This window comes from Sciurus vulgaris (assembly GCF_902686455.1).
Source record: "Sciurus vulgaris genome assembly, chromosome: X".
Classification (NCBI taxonomy): Eukaryota; Metazoa; Chordata; class Mammalia; order Rodentia; family Sciuridae; genus Sciurus; species Sciurus vulgaris.
Genome location: NC_136471.1, coordinates 96,658,443 through 96,676,236, shown reverse-complemented (window position 1 = coordinate 96,676,236; position 17,794 = coordinate 96,658,443). Strand labels below are relative to the sequence as shown.

General features: G+C 37.2%; 1 protein-coding gene across 13 annotated transcripts in view; it reads left to right on the top strand.

Annotated features, from left to right (window-relative positions):
- Positions 1-17,794, top strand: part of JADE3 (jade family PHD finger 3) — a 136,783-nt gene that overhangs the window by 57,205 nt on the left and 61,784 nt on the right. For 9 of the 13 annotated variants that reach the window (XM_079123507.1, XM_079123502.1, XM_079123505.1 and 6 more), the window contains 3 exons: positions 12,506-12,562; positions 13,308-13,387; positions 16,218-16,337. The exons of 1 other annotated variant lie outside the window; for it this stretch is intronic. In XM_079123507.1, coding sequence (XP_078979633.1) covers positions 12,517-12,562; positions 13,308-13,387; positions 16,218-16,337 — 246 coding nt within the window. In that variant the 5' untranslated portion in view covers positions 12,506-12,516. Of the gene's footprint in view, positions 1-3,325; positions 4,080-12,505; positions 12,563-13,307; positions 13,388-16,217; positions 16,338-17,794 lie in introns of those variants that run through there. 3 more of the 13 variants (XM_079123499.1, XM_079123497.1, XM_079123496.1) reach the window with 2 other exon arrangements.

Below are 17,794 nucleotides of genomic sequence, written 5' to 3'. Positions count from 1 at the left end.
CCTGTCTCAAAATAAAGCAAAAACAGGACTGGGGATATAGCTTATAGGTAGAGCACCCTTGGGTTAAATCCCTAGTACTCCCTCCCAAGATATTTGGCTTTTCCAAACTGCAAAGTTTGTGCTTTGGGGACTAGCAATATGGAGACTTCTCTTTCCAACTAATTGTATTGTGCTCGTCTGAATTTTTTCTAGCTCTGGTTAATGACCATCTTGAGTGATAGTAACAGATACTTTTATAGTTTCCATGTTTCAGGTCAGATGCATCATTTGGGCATGACATGGGAACAGATACCTTGAAATCTTAAAGATGTTTTTCCAGTTGTAAATGCCCTATGAGTACATTGTAAAATATGGAAAAATTGGAAAGAATGTTTTTATCACCCAAAAATTCATCACTTCAATGCAACAGTATTACTTGGTGGATTTATAGCCTTGGTTTATTTTCTGTGTAATTATATATAATATATATGTTTTTTGTAGAATGATTTCTCTATTAGACCAATTTTATGCTATTTTTCCTCTTAATATATTAGCATAAAATTTCCTCATATGTGCCAGGCGTGGTGGTGAATACCTATAACCCTGGTGACTTGGGAGACTGAGGCAAGAGGATCGAACGTTCAAGGCCAGCCTCAGCAAATTAGCAAGGCCCTAATCAACTTAGTGAGACCCTGTCTCAAAATAAAAAATAAAAAGGGCTGGGGATGTAACTTAGTGGTAAATTACCCCTGGGTTCAATCCCCAGTACCCAAAAAAAAAAAAAAAAAAAAAAAAAATCCTCATATGTAGTGTTTAAATGATTGGTGAAATACTATAATAGTAATGTACTTTAATTATTCCTCTTGTGTGATAGCTAGGTTTCATTTATCATTTTTGTTATGGAGTTCTGACAGACATTTTTGTACATAAATCATTTTCTTTGAATTATTTTTTTCAAATATGAATGTTAGAAGTAAAATTATTGGATCAAAGGTTGTGAATGTGCTTAAAGTAGAGCCTTAGAATATTTTTTAAGCTGCTGCATGGGGCCCAGAGGACAGTGAATAGGGACTCTTTGCACTGACCATACATTTCATAAGTATGTCTCATGGTTGTCTGGTAGAGAATAAAAGGGCTATCTTTAACTACTTTTCCTTTTCTTTACCTGCATACAATTCTATGGGAATATTAATGGGAAGTCAAGTAGCCACCAAACCACAGACTTTAGGTTCCTTTTTCAAATAATCCCAGTTGGGTTGACTTCCAGATAGTGCTCCTTTAAAAGGGTGTTTCACCCAATGAAGACATTTACTACAGACATTTGTATTTTGCCTAGCTTATGGTCACTATTAAAAATCAGTGTGCAGTTAATCACAACGGTTGAGATTATAGGTAGGAATAAGAGCTGAAAACTGGCATCAAATTGCTATTTCCAGGGGTGGAAGATAAGATCTGGTGCACATTTATTTCTGCCAAAACAAAGGAAAACTCCTTTGGGAGATAAGAAAGAAGAAATGCGTTTATAAAGTACTTACCCTAAATAAAGAACAAGAAAATAAACAACTGAATAATATACCCAAATGTTAGACCTTAAGACATATCACATTGAGTTACTCCAAAATTGTACTGTACTTACTTATGGTTTTACTTAGCAACTACTTTATTATAAAGTAGTTTTTTCATGGTACAAATAAAAATTTACTATTTCTATCATCTTTTGTGCTCTTTGTTCCTTTTTTTTTTTTCACTAAGGAGTTCCTTTGATGATCAAAGACCTTATCAGGTCTCCTTTACAGTTCTTAAATGAATATTTTTGGCAGTGATATCACAAAAAACAATTGTTTGCCTATAATATTGTATGCTTTCTGGATGGTATTGAGCATCATGCTCAATACTTGGGTTATTGTAACTTTGAGGTATATCTGATCTACTAGAGAGGACCAGTCCTTCTATGGGGTCTTTCCTTTATAAAAACAAATTCAACATACAAAATACTCTACATAGTTAATATATATAACTTGATGAGCTTGGAGATAAGTTCACACTTGTGAAACCATTTTCCCAATCTATGTCATAAACCTATCCATCAACTCCAAAAGTTTTCTCCTATTTTCTTATTTTCTTATAAGAACACAACATGAGGGCCTATCCTGTTAAATAAAAATTTAAGCATACAATATAGTATCATTATCTGTAGGCACTGATCCGTACAGATCTCTTGGACTTATTTATCTTATATGGTAACTTTAAAAAATATGATATAATATAGTTTCACATGTTATCTTTAAATAGGGGTGCCAAGGAGATATTATTACCTGAGATATTATTAAAACATGCATTATTTATTAAGGAGTGCTCTCAGGAGAAAGCTGTGAAGGAGAGAGGATAGCAAGGTAGGGAAGAGGAAGAAGCCCATTAAGAATATATGTGAGTAATATTCCATTGTATATATATATATACCACAGTTTCTTTATCCATTCATCAATTGAAGGGCATCTAGGTTGGTTCCATAGCCTGGCTATTGTGAATTGAGCCACTATGAACATTGATGTGGCTGTATCTCTGTAGTGTGCTGATTTTAAGTCCTTTGGGTATAGGCCGAGGATGGGGATAGCTGGGTCAAATGGTAGGTCCATTCCAAGATTTCCAAGGAATCTCCACACTGCTTTCCAGAGTGGCTGCACTATTTTGCAGTCCCACCAGCAATGTATGAGTGTACCTTTTTCCCCACATCCTCTCCAACACCTATTGTTGCTTGTGTTCTTGATAATCGCCATTCTAATTTGGGTGAGATGGAATCTTAGGGTAGTTTTGATTTGCATTTCTCTTATTACTAAAGATGTTGAACATTTTTTCATATATCTGTTGATTGCTTGTACATCTTCTTCTGTGAAGCATCTGTTCATTTCCTTAGCCCATTTGTTGATTGGGTTATTTGTATTCTTGGTGTAGAGTTTTTTGAGTTCTTTATATATTCTGGAACAGGCAAATGGATGAAATTGGAGAATATCATGTTAAGTGAGATAAGCCAAGCTCAAAAATCCAAAAGAGGAATGATCTCACTGATAAGCGGATGATGACACTTAATAGGCGGTGGGAGTGGGACAAGAATGGAGGAAGGAGGGACTGTATAGAGGGAAAAGAGGTGGGAGGGGTGGGGGAAGGAAAAAAATAATGGAATGAATCAAACATCATTACTCTATGTAAATTTATGAATATGCAAATAGTATGCTGTTACTCCATGTACAAACAGAAACAACATGTATCCCATTTGTTTACAATAAAAATAAATTTAAAAAAAAAGAATATATGTGATCTTAGTAAAATCTACTCTTGGTCTGTTTTGAGGGGTAGTGGAGTAGAGCAATTTTTGGCTTCTTACTACCCCTGGGAGGGAGTTCAGTAGAGTGTGATCTCCATTTCTTGGGAAAAGGGGAAGCTACAAGTCATTTGCAGTCATAGACAGTGACTAGGAGGTAGGCACACTAGTATAGTAAAGGAGATCTGGGTGGAGCACCACAGTGTCTATTATTCTTTTGCATGTTTACTTTGTTCAGGATACTATCTTAGAGCTGGAGGTATGAGATGAATATGACACAGTCCCTGCTTTAAAGATGCTTGTGATAGTGACACATCTGAACATGTAAAAAATATTTACAATACAAGTAAAGTGCCTCGTGCTGGTACAGACTTGAATTGAAATTAAGGGAGTAAATAATTTCATGGGAGGGGTGCCTGAGGAGCTTCACTGAGGAGATCTAACAAATGAGTAGGACCAAGTTAGGGGAAGTTGGGGTAGGGGGTAGAATTGTAGGTAGCAGGAAGAGACTCAAAGTCAGGAAGTATGAAATAAAGTGATCACAGAATCATGGCGTAGCATGTGCAGTATGATTGAGGGAGGCAGGGGAGCAGCAGGTAATGAGACCTGGTAGACTAAAGCCAGAACACTGTGGGCAGGCCATGCTGAGGAGACAGAGCTTAGAAGGAGCAGTACCTGTTGTCATCCCTCCAGCCTGCCTTGGACTTCAGGGTCAATTTGAAATACTCACTGCCATTGTACCTGCCAGCTCTGCCCTCTGCTCCAAACATATGGCTTTAAGGTTTGTAAGCCCCAGTTTCTTCATCTGTAAAATGACTGCTGCAAATATATATAGGACTGCTGTTGTAATTAGAAACAATGAGTAAAGACAAATCTAAATATTTACCATCATTGAACCATTCTGCTGATATTTACTGCTCTCTGCCATTTAGAGTAATTAAAACAATAGTGGTGTCATAGAAATGGACAGATAGATAAGTGGACTTTAATAGGCTAGACCTATAAATGAGCCTGCTTTGTTTTCTTTCCTGGAAATCATTGACAGATCAGTTTCTTATTTCCCAAGGCTGGTGTTGCTCATATTAGATAATCTCTTTCTCCAGTTCTTTACTAACAATACAAAAGTTTTGGTTGCCATCTATAATTTTTAAATGATTGTTGCTATAATAAAGAATATCAAATTTAGCAGATTCTTAAAAATTCCCCTCTGTAATGAACAGTTTGGTAACTCTTTCACTTAAAGAATAGAGTATTATAGAAAGTGAAGAAAACATTTTATCTGAAGTTCATAAAGTCAGAACTTCATTTGAAAAGAATATCTATCTCATAAAAAGTCTTAGGTCTCCTGAAACTCTCAGGGAGATGAGATAGAATCCCTGCTCCCTTGGCTTTCTCCATTCAGTTTTAGAGAATAATAGTATTTCTCCTATGGCATTGGGAGGCTGCATTCACTAGGCAGAATTTTTCTATTGATGTTCTTACAGAAGGGCACCTAGAATGAAATCACATAATCTTTTTTAATCAGAACCTTTCTGCTGAAGTTCTGCCTCCAGCTCCCCACAGTTTCCCAAGAATGATCCCCCTGGTGGTCACTGCTCCTGTGGTTATAGTCTGGGGTATGGGTTAACCACTCAGATAAAACCAAGGCCTGGAAGGAAGTTCAGTTTGGGAAAATGGCAAGGGCTGCTGACCAGGAGGGACTGAGGCCCAGAAACATGTAAGTCAAGGATTACAAACTCAGACATGTAAATTAAATGAATGAAGCTGGCTGGTTTTGCTTCTACTGCTGTTCCTCTTCCTTTTCCCCCTGTTCATTTTCTCCTTCCCCTCCTCTTCCTCCTCTTCTGCCATTCTCCCTTTTTTTTATTCCTTCCTTCCTCCTCCTCTTTTTATGTAATAATGGAGATTAAACCCAGGGGACACCCTACCACTGAGCTACATCATCCCTTGCCCTTTAATTTTTTATTTTGAGACAGAGTCTCACTGAGTTGTTGAGGCTGGCCTTAAATTTGTGATCTTCATGCCTTAGCCTCCCAAGCCACTGGGATTATAGGTGTGCACCACTGCACCTAGCCTTTTGCTGTTCTCTCTTATGCTACCTAAACAGTTGTCATTGGTAAAATGTTAAATAATTTTAAAGGATTTTTAGCCTTATTAAGGTATAATTTAAATGCCACAAAATTCATCCATTTTAAGTGTGCAATTCTGTGGGGTTTAATATATTTGCAAAAGTGTACAACCATCACCATCATCCAATATTAGAACATTTCCATTGCCCCAAAAAGGAGCATGTTACTCATTCGGGGATGAATCCCAGTTCTCACCCTCAATCCTAGCAGCCACACATCTATTTCCTGTCTATAGATTTGCCTATTCTGGATATTTCATATAAATGGAATCATACAATAAGCAATCTTGTATGTATGACTTCTTTTACTGAGCATATAATTATTTTTGCTAAGTGTTTTTTATAAACATTTTTTATAATTTTATTTGTTTTATTTTTGTTTAATGTGGTGCTGAGAATCAAACCCAGTGTCTCACACATACTAGGCAAGTACTCTACCACTGAGCCACAACTGGAACCCCTTTGCTAAGTGTTTTTAACCTGTTTTGTATTTGTTTTACATTTTGGAACATGTATGTATCAGTGCTTTGTCCCTTTTTAATTACTGAATAGTATTCTATAGTGTTACTGTACCGTAGATTGTTGAACCATTCATCTGTTAAAAGATATCTCGGTTGTTTCCAGTTTAGAGCTATTATAAATAAAGCTGCTATAAACACTTGTGTGAACATAAATTTTCATTTCTCTGTGGTAAATGCCTAGGAGTGCAGTTGCTGGGTTATTTGGCCATTGCATGTTTAACTTTTTAAAATATGACCAAATTATTTTCTAGAACAGTTGTACTATTTTATATTTCCACTAGCAATGTATGAGTGATGCAGTTTCAACATATCTTCTCTAGAATATTTTCATTATATTTTATTTTAGCCATTCTAATAAATGTGTAGTGATAACTTACTGTGGTTTAAATTTGTATTTCCCTAATATGTAATGATGTTGAACACCTTTTTTGTGCTCATTCTCATGTTCCTTTTGGTTAAATATCTGTTCATTTTAATTGGGACATTTGTTTCTTTGCTATTGCATTTTATGTGTTAAATATTTCTAATATAAGCCCATTGTCAGATTTGTGTTTTGTAATAAGTATGAAACATGTATAATATGTATGACTGTTATGTTCCATTTTGTAGCTTGCTTTACAATTCAGTATTTTTAAACATTTTTTTAGATTTTTAAAATATATTTTTTAGTTGTAGATGGACACAATATCTTTATTTCTATATGGTGCTGAGGCTCGAATCCAGTGCCTCACAAGTGCAAGGAAAGTGTTCTACCACTGAGCTACAGCCCCAGTTCCTTTAGATGTCAGTAGACCTTTATTTTATTAATTTGTTTATATGTGGTTCTGAGAATCAAACCCAGTGCCTCACATGCCAGGCAAGCACTCCACCAATGAACCACAACCCCAGCCCTTGCATCTTTTTTTAAAGATAGGTTTTCACTATGTTGCCAAAGCCAGTCTCAATCTCATGGGCTCAAATGATCGTCTCACGTCAGCCTCCCAAGTAGCTGAGACCACAGGTGCACACCACCACACAACCTTTTGCATCTTCTTCACAGGGTCATTTTTTTAGAGTGAAAGTTTTTAACTTTGATGAAGGAAAATTTTTCTTTGACAAATCTTGTTTTGGATATCAAGCGTAAGAATTAGTTACTTAGCCCTAGATCTTGAAGATTTTCTCTTTTTCTAAACATTTTGTTTTTACATTTTACCTTTAAGCCTATGATCCATCTTGAGTTAAATTTTGCATAACATGTGAGACTTAGGTGAAGGTTCATTTTCTCTTTTTACCTATTATTCCAACACCATTTTTTGAAAAGGCTATCTTTCCTCTATTGAATTACTTTTATGCTTTTATAAATATGGGACATATTTGTGTGAGAGTATATTCATTTTAATAAGGCAAAAATGTATTAGGTTGTGATAAGCAGAATAATCAGCCCCCAAAGTTGTTCATGTTCTAACCCCTGGAACATATGAATGTGTTAGGTTACTTGGAAAAGGAGAATTAAGATTACTGACCAGCTGGCTTCAAAATACAGACATTATCCCATATTATCTGGGCAGGCCCAATGTACTGGTCCTTAAAATTAGAAGAAAGAAGCAATAGAGAAGGGTCAGAGAATGAGATGTGATGACATATCAGAGAGATGCGGTATTGCTGATTTTGAATGTGGAGAAAGATGGCCAGGATCCAGGGAGTCTTCTAGAAACTGTACTAGTCAAGGAAATGGATTCTCCCTAGAACCTCCAGAAAGAAATGCAGCTCTGCTGACAGCTTATTTTAGCCCAGAGAGACCTATGTCAGGCTTCTGACCCAATAACCTGTAAGATAATAAATTTGTGTTATTTTAATCCACTAAATTTGTGGTAATTTGATAGTGCAATGTTAGAAAATGAAGAAATAAATATTTTACATTTTATTTTGTGGTGCTGGGGTTCAAACCCAGGCCTTACCCACACTAGGCAAGTGTTCTCCCACTGAACTACACCCCAGCCCAGTTAAATAGATTGTTTTTTGGGCGACACTAGGGATTAAATCCATGGCCTCTCACATTCTGGGCAAGTACTCTACCACTAAGCTATATCCCCAGCCCTTTTTTATTTTGAGACAGTGTCTTCTTAAGTTGCCCAAGCAGGCCTTGGACTTTTGATCCTCCTGGCTGAACCTCCTAAGTAGCTGGGATTACAAGCATTCGCCACAATGCCCAGCTTAAATAGATATTTTTGAAAAGCTCCCTTTAGTGGGGCATGGTTGCAGACACCTATAATCACAGTGACTTAGGAGGCTGAGTCAAGAGTATCACAAGTTCGAGGCCAGCCTCTGCTACACAGCAAGATCCTGCCTCAGAACAAAAATTAAAAAGGGCTGGTGGTATACCTCAGTGGTAGAGTACACCTGAGTTCAATCTCTAGTACTGAAAGAAAAAGGAAAAGAAAAGCTCCTTGTTCCCACATTTTTATTGGCACATTATAGTTTTACATAGTGGTGGGATTTGTGCTTACATATTCATGCATGCACATAGTATAACAATATATTTTGGCCAGTATCAATCCCAAGCACTTACCTCATTTTTCCTCTCCTCCCACCTCCTGGTAAGAAAAGTTCCTTTTAATAATAGTTAGGATTTTAAAAGTTTGGACATGACATTTATCTGGAAAGTTTACATATGTAGTACATCCCTTATAATATCAGATGAATGAAATACTACTATAAGTAGATGTATGCATTCAGTAGGAAATAGAAAATATATTACTTTTATTTCTGTTTAAATTTCTAGGGCTGGGGAGATAGCTCAGTTGGTAGAGTGCCTGCCTCACAAGCACAAGGCCCTGGGTTCAATCCCCAGCACCACAGGGGAAAAAAAAATTCTATATTGATTGTGACTTTTAAAAAAATTGTTACCAGGGATTGAACCCAGGGACACTTAACAACTGAGCCACATTCCCAGCCTTTTTAAAAAATATTTTATTTTAAGACAGGGCCTCACTAAATTGCCGAGGTTGGCTTTGGACTTGCAATACTCCTGCATCAGCCTCCTGAGCCACTGGGATTGCAGGTGTGCACCACTGTACCCAGCTCATTGTGACTTTAAATTGTACATCACTAGCCCACCATGATGACACGCATCTATAATCCCAGCTACTCGGGAGGCTGAGACAGGAGGATCACAAGTTCAAAGCCAGCCTTGACAACTTAGTGAAGCCTATATCAAAATAACAATTTTTAAAAAGGGTTGGGGATGTAGCTCAGTGGTAGAGCACCCTGGGCTCAATACCCAGTACCACAAAAAATAAAAATTATGCATTACTTTTTGAGAAGAATTATTTTATTGTTGTAATAGCATTGTTCACGTACCACACAATTCACTGACTTAAAAATACATAATTCAGTAATTTTTAACATATTCACAGAAATGTGCAACCTGGCTTCTGATGAGAAGTCAGCTGTTAATCTTATTGGGGTTCTTTTTGAAGTGGAAAATAGTTGTTTTTTTCCTTTATTGCTTTCCAAAATTTTTTCCTTGTGTTTGACTTTCAGCAAATTTTATTGTGATGTATGTGTTTGTAAATCTCTGTTATTCTACTTGCAGTTTGTTCAGTGGCCTGTATATGTAAATTAATATTTTTCATTGAGAAGTTTTTAAATGTAGTTTTTCAGCTTTTTTTTCTCCTCTCCTCCTGGTACTTACAGTATATATACTGTGTGTTTAATGGTGTCCCACATTTCTCTTTGACTCTATTCATTTTTCTCCACCCCTTTTCTCTTTATTCTTGAGTTTGCATAATCTCTATTGATAAACTATTTCAAGTTCACTAACTCTTCTCTCAGTTTAAGACTACTCTTGAGGCCCTTTAGTGGTTTTCCACTGATTATAATTCTCAAAACTAGCATTTCTGTTGGATTCTTTTTTATAATTCTCAATATTCTCGGTTTGACCAAAGCATTACCATTGTGCCTTCCTTTACTTAAATAAGTAAATGGGGAGGGGTGCTTTTCTGCAGTAATGAGAATTCAACCTAGGATCTTGCTAGGCAAACTGAGCTGCATCCCCAGCCCATTTTACTTTGTTCCAGACTGGCCTCAAATTTTTGATCCTCCTGCCTCAGACTCCTGAGTAACTGGAATTACAGGCATGTACTGCCGTGCTTAGCTTCCTTTACTTCTTTAATCGTGGTTTTCTTTAGTTCTTTGAGTACATTTACATGACTAATTTGAACTCTGAAGTTCGTTGGAATTTATTTCCAACATGGTTGCTCTTACAGTCAGTTTCTGTTGCTTTTTTTTTTTTTTTTTTTTTCCTAGTGTTTGGGTCATCTCTTCTGCTTCTTAGAATGTTTCATCTTTTTTTGTTGTTGTTGTTGGAAACTGAATGTTTTAGATAATGTAGTAACTCTTGGCACTGACCCACACACACATGGCTCTTTATTGTTATTTGCTTGTTTCCTTCTGTAGCGACTGGCTAAATTCTTGTATTGAAATCTATTTATTTATTCAACTCACACCCCTGCCCTGCAGTGTGAAGCCTGTGATGTTACTCCTCAGGAGCACAACCTCAGATATTCCCACAGTCACCAGGGATGACAGTGGTTTCAGTAGTACTCCCTTCAGTTGTCTTTTTCTCTGACCACACCCAGCTTTTAATTTCCACTAATTGCTCCTGATTGTTCTATTGTTTTTAATAATGTCCTGGGGTTATTAATTGCCACATAAATTTATGCAATCAAAATAGGCTTCCTTTAAAGGAATAGTTGCCAAGATCCGTGTTTGAGATTTCTTCTGAGGCATAGTTCAGTGTTAAGAATACTTGTCAAGCATGTGTAAAGCTCAGAGATTCAATCCCAGCACCACAAAGAGAGGGATATTTCTTCTGATCCCAAGTAGCTTTTCCCTGCTATCTCTGCCTGGTTATCTGAGGTGTAGTAGTCAGCCTCAGCTTGAGCTTTTCTATACTCAGCTGCCCATGAAGTTAGTTCCATTCATGATAGAATTGTAGCCCTCTATTGTATGACCTGCCTCTCCCTAGGAAATATCTCTGAGCTCAGATAACATGGGATGGGGACAATGTTGTGCTTCCCTCTGAGTGGCATGGTAGCCTCAGGTCTTCTAGGTTTGCCTTACGTAGGGCAGAACTCCAGCCCCACAAGCTAGGGCCAGAGTGATCAAGGTCTCAGCATTTTTGGTGGCACCATACCAAAAACAGCCTCCATCCCATGAGTGGAAATTATGAGAAAGAAAGAGCCCCTGCCTCTCAGCCACACTCACCTGGAACTTAGGTTCAGCAGCAGCTAGCTAAAATCAGAATGAGAAATGGTGACATCCTTCTCCCAGCAAGAAAGCTAAGGGAGAGTGAGCCCTATAAGCTGCACCAATCTCACAAGATCTGTGCTGGAAGGAAAGAGAGAGGTTGTGGGTCTAGGTTCATTTACCACAGATTCCCATTTTATTTACAGTTTTTAGTAGATTTTTTGAATAAATGCTTCTACATTTGCTGTATTCCTTTAGGATCACTTCCAGAGACTAATTGGTTATTGTTTTTTTTTTAATTGAAAGAATTTTCACCAGTTTCATTGAGGTGTGAGTCTACAGAGCTCCTTATTTTACACTTGTCATGCCAGAAGTAGAACTCTAAGCGTTTTAACATACCATCTTGTTGCTCTATTCATAATTGCTCACAGTGGTCATGTACTGGGATTGCTATCTCCTCAGTAGATTATATGAGTGGCTCCAAGTTACTAGCTGACCATTATTCCCTGTAGAATAATGATAGCCCCTAGTTAGCATTTTGTAGCATGTAAAAGAACATTAGTCAATGACTGTCACTGTCTTTTTTAGTTTATATTTTCAACACTTTGTGACTTGAAGTGTTTATATTTTCTTTTTTCTTATAGTCTAGTACCAGTGTTTTTCTGGAAGGGTGAGACCTCCTGTTTAAACCTCTTACTAGCCACATTCAGGGAAGGACACTTGAACTGTTACAAGTTTAAGTTCAAAATATTCATTCTTCACAATATAGGAACTTTGTATAACATTCCATGTATAGTTATAATTTTAGATTAGGCTACTTGTTTGGGAGATGAGGACAGGGAAAATGAGAAACAAGGAGAAAGTAGAGGCAGAAAAGCAGAGTGGTCACACTTATTCATTCTTCAGCCATTCATGTCTCATGCCTTTCAGCCTCAACCCTTGACAGCTCTGCCTTCATGTTTGCTTTCTCCTTTTCTGCTCTTCCCTTGTTGGGATCTCTTCCTAGAGATACCTTAGCTGCCCCTCTTTGGTTTGGTGGACAATGGACACATCTGAGGCTCTATCCAGCACTGTACTACCATCCTCTGTGACTTGGGCTTCCTCCTAAGGCTAATGTGTGGCCTCACCCATTTGTCTACACACTTTGTATTATAGGATTTTGTAGTATTCTTTCCCATTACTCTAGGCCATTTGAGAATATTCCTAACAGAAATCATTTGCTTGGTGTGATTTTCCTGCTGCTACTTCTAGAATCTGTGGGATAGTGTTGACTAATCTCTGGAATGAGTATGTGTTGACTGCTTCATTCAGTGTTGTTCTCTTTCCCAGGATGCTTCAGGATGAAGCGCCATAAGACTCTCAGCAGCAGTGACAGTTCAGATGAGTGTGAGTAGAACTGGCTGCCAACTGGTAACCACAATATCTATGCCCCTTGAAGATTTCTTCTTTGACTTGAGAATAAGCCATTCCATGCTCCTTCCCATAGTTAAAAAAATGTTTCTGGGAGGGAAGGTTCAGAGTCCATTTTTCTTACTCATTTAAATTTCATTAGAGATAGATAAATTAGGTTGAAGAGTTGGTTTTGTGTGGTATATAACATTTTTTTTTACTTTTCTTTTACCTAAAAAGCAAACACCAATTCTAATAATGCTTTAATGGAGCTTCTTTAGAAAAGAAAAAAAGTACAAGAGCATAAATTGTAGGCCCTGATTCTAATTGTAGCTAGGGTACTAAATGTTTTATTGTGGGTCTTTGTTTGTAAAGGCCCTAGTAACAGTCTTTGGGGAAGTGCTTAAGGATACACAGAGTACTTGCTCCATATTTTTAGTTTTTTCAGATACATTTTCTCTAGGCAATTCGAAAATACGATGAGGTGTGATTACACCAAATTGAATCTTCCCAGCCTTCACATTATTGAAAGTTTTTGCACTCCGGAAGGTCACCTATAAATGTCATTAAACTCCATTGTGAGACTCTCTTGGGTGCAGTTATTTTCTGCAGTAGTATGAGATCTCTGTGGTCTTCTCTATCATATCTTTCATAATTCTCTTGGATGACATTTAGTTTTATGCCATTTAGTTACATTAGTGGGTAATTTATCTTAGGATTTTTTTCTAATTATCTTTTTCAGGTCCTTCCACTTCCTTTACTTCTGGCCCAATGTATAGGAGCAAGTCAAAAAATCCAAAAGAACACAAGAAACCTGCTGAGGTGAGATAAGATATTTCATTTTTATACTTAAAAAAAAAAAAAAAACCAGATAGCTACATCCTGTCTCTATACCAACAATATCCAGAATCTGAAGATGTGTAAAGTAAAGCATATGCCAACGGATAAAGCTGTCTTCCAATGAGTTTAATTTCCAAGAAAGATTCCATTTTCTTTCCTAAGAGAAAAATAATCTTTACACTGCTTTCATTTTGGTAATGACAAATGCCTGTCTTTAGAATATTCCTCTCCTAGCCAGAAAGTCACAGAGACCCAGAGTTGAGGAACTGGGAAGGATCTCCCAACCTATGATTGAAAAGAGCTAGATTAGCAAGTGAGAGTTGGTATAGGAAAGGATAGGTTAGGAGGTTGTGGGTAGAGAAGGGAAGAACCAAGAGGTCTGGATTCCGAGCTGTGACCTTTGGAGCACTGCCGGACCAGAAAAAAATGGGTCACTCCTTGTAAGGCTGATCCTCTTCAGCCCCAAGGACAGCAGAGTGCCAGAATTACACTTGGACTTGGTAATGGTCTAGTGGATCGTACAGACTTTCCTCTGTGATAATGAAAAGATGAGAAGCTGACCCTGTGTATCTTCATTTCTATGAGTGAACTTCTTGGCTATAAAGGAAAAGAGAATGTGTTAGTTATTCTGTTGTTGCATTATACATGATCACAAAATTAGTAGCTTAAGAAGCAGCACATATTTATTATCTCACTTACTACAGGTCAGGAATCTAGGCACAGTATGACTACATTCTGTGTTCAGGATTTTTCAAGGCTGCAATCCCTGTGCTGACTGGGCTGTGTTCTCATCTGGAGACTGAACTAAGGAAGAATTCACTTTCAAGCTCATTCAGATTATTGGCAGAATTCCTCCTTAGAGATAGATGATTTAGATCTTTATTTTCCTGCTGGCTTTTGATGAAACACCACTCAGTTCCTAAAGGCCACTTATAGTTTCTTGCCATGTGGCCTTCTCTATAGGAAGTCTTACAGTAAGACAGTTTACTTTTTCAGAGCCAGCAAGAGAGAGTTTCCCTCAAGTCTGCTAAGATGGAGTCTTATATAACGTAATATAATTATAAGTGACATCTATCACATTTGCCATATTTTATTGATTAGAAGCAAGTCACAGGTTCCACCCACAGTCATGGAAAAGTAGTATCTGGCTGAGGAGTACTTTTCCAGTGCATTCACCAGAAAATATTTTGCCTTTCTCAAAGGTTGCTTTTCATTTCCTTATTTTGCTAGAGATCTGTCTAGGCACAATAGAATATTAGTGCATTTTGATGTGTTTGTGTTGTACAGAAAAATCTCAGGAAATATAATGCACATAAACAGGAAGTGGAAGAAACTTCCCATCTATCCAGAGGAGACTTTGACTATGGAGCAGTGATTTAAAACTTTGTTACCTTTTCCCTGTAGGACATAAAACAGTTCAAGGACTTCGGATCTTGAGTCCTATGGCCTCCAGATCAGTGGGAATAACAGTCTTTTCCTGGAAAAATTAGGGAATCTGAGCTGTTGGAAGCGATTTTTTCATTTGCATTTCACATTGTGTTATAAAAGGGAAAACCTGGTGATACAAAACTAACCTTGGCATTAGAAGAACTTGATTCCATGTTCTGTTTTGCTGGCTTATTTCATCCCTCTGAAATTATTTGTGTTGTCAACATTACATGGGTATTATCAAACCTACCTCCCGTAGCTACTATTTATTGATGTTTTTGTACCAAGAGCTTTACAGTAGATGACTTAATAACAATTAGATTAGATTATCTACTATTATTAGATTATACCCAAACTTGAGAAATTAACAGACTCTTCTTGGGTGTTTGTTCAAAATACTGATTCCAGACCAGTTCTACCCTGTGGCACTAGTGAATTAATATTTACAAGGAAGGTACCTGGGATCTACTATTTAAAATTGATTCAGGTGATTTTCATGATGAGGTACATTGGGGAAATCATATACTTTTATTTCATTCCCTTAATTGTATTATAAAGTAGGTATTCTATTTGCAGGTAATGAATCTGAGGCTCAGAGAAGTTACTTGTCCTGGATCATCTGAATAAGAGCAGAGCTGGGCATGGTGGTGCACACCTGTAATCCCAGATACTCTAGAGTCTGAGGCGGGATGATAACAAGTTAAAGGCTAACCTTGGCAATTTAGCAAGACCCTGTCTCAAAATAAAAAATAAAAAGAATCAGACTGGGAATGTAGCTCAGTGGTAGTGCTTGCCTAGCATGCATAAAGTCCTCAGTTCAATCCCCAGTACCACAAAAAAAAAAAGAATAAAGGAAGGAAGGAAAAGAAAAATAAAATAAAATGGTCAGGGCATATAGCTCAGTGGTAAAGCACCCCTGGGTTCAATGTCCAGTACCACAGAAAAAAAAAAAAGAAAGAAGAAATGAGAGCTGAAATTTAAGTTTTGATTTACCCTGCATCCTGTCCTATTAGCCAGTATGCATTGGATACATTATGCAGGATACAACAATTATTGAAACTTTGTCAGTTAAGAAATATGAGACAGCAACAATATTATCTCATAAATAGCTATAATAAAATTTTTCATAATTAAGTGGGAGCAGAATTTGAAAATAGAACAGTTGCCTAGAATTTAACAATGTCTGGGAACCCAGACAGGAAGGAGGATGTGGAAGGAATCTGGGTAGAAAAAGAGAAGGGGAAGTAAATGGGAAGTGGCAGAGGTGACAAGCACTTGTTGCCTCCTTTATTTTTATTTTTTTCAGTACTGGGGATTAAACCCTAGGGGTGCTCTACCACTGAGCTACATCCCCAGCCCTTTTTTATTTTTTATTTTGAGACAGGATCTTGCTAAGTTGCCTATGCTGGCCTCGAACTTGAAATCCTCCTGCCTCAGACTCCCGAGTCGCCGGGATTACAGGCGTGCGCCACCGCGCCCGACGACAAGCATACACTGCCTACAGGTGAGGCTGAGGGCAGCCATTGAGGAGTAGTTGGAACTACTGTGAATTCTTTCTCCTGTTTGGGTCTTAAAACAAAAACAGTATCACCTTTTGTTGCTTTTGTCAGAGTATCCGTTTATGTGACATTTCTTTTCAGTTTTTCTTCTTTTTGGGGAGGATGGTTAGTACTAGAGATTCAACCCAGGGGCTTATGCAAGCTTGGCAAGTGCTCTACCACTGAGCTACATCCCCAACCCTTTTTATTTTTTATTTTAAAACAGATCTCCCTAAATTCCTCATGCTACCTTCGAATTTGAAATTCCCCTGCCTCAACCCTCCCATGTGACTAGGATTATATAATGTACCCCCATGCCCATCTGTGCCACGTTTCTAATAGCAAAGTTTATCACTTTTCTGTCTATATCTGACCTTCAAGCTTCTACTTACTGTCACTGTTTGTTTCAAACAATTGTTTTAAGGCTCACTTAAGAAATGGAAATAACTTCTTTCATGTGCAAACAGAGCCAATATAAAACTAGATTGCATTTATTTTGTTATGGCCTGGATGAATTCTTCAGGGGCTACCTTAGTCTAGCCTTCCAACTACAAACCATACGAATCCTAATAAAAGAAAACATATCAAACTTTAAAAAACCAAACATAGTGCACTTTTCTGGTATTATCATTCTTTTTTTATATCAATTTCCACTTTTCTGGAATACTTAGGGTCATTAAGAATTAGTAACTTATTCGTTTTTATTCATTATTTTTGAAAATCATCCTTTTATCATCTAAACACTAGTGGTCATGTAGATTTAGCCATATAATAATCTAATAATCTTCCTATTTGGGTATAATTTTAAATTTACAGAAAAGTTGCAGAGATAGAATTGAGAGTTCCTGTATAGCCCACAATCGATTTCCTTTCCCCTGAATGTTAACTAACTTCCTCCAATGCTGCAGTACATTTGTCAAAACTAAAAAAGCCAGTTTGTTGAAATGAACCCAACTTCTTTGTATAATCATGAAGCACTAATTTTAAAAAAATCACCCACAAAAAAACTAAAAAAGCCAATATGATACATGAATATTAACTAAACTCTAAACTTTTGGGGATTTTTATCAGTTTTTTCCATTCATATTCCAGTATTCAGTCCAGGTTACAACATTAAGTTATCATGTCTTCTCAGTCTTATCTGGACTGTGAGTTTGAGTTTTTCCTTGTTTTACATTACCTGGACAGTCTTGAACAGTACTCTTGAGTATCCTGTAGAATTTTCCCCAGTCTGGCTTTGTCTGATGTTTGTTTTATGATAAGACTATAATTAAGGTTTGGGAGAAGAATACAATAGCGATCAAGTGCCCTTCTCATTGTATTATATCAAGGGCTTCTCATTTATGGTAATATTTATGAGATTTCTCTGTTGTAAAGTTCCTGTTTTTCCCTTTCCCTGTTCTGTTCTTTGAAAGCAAGTCAC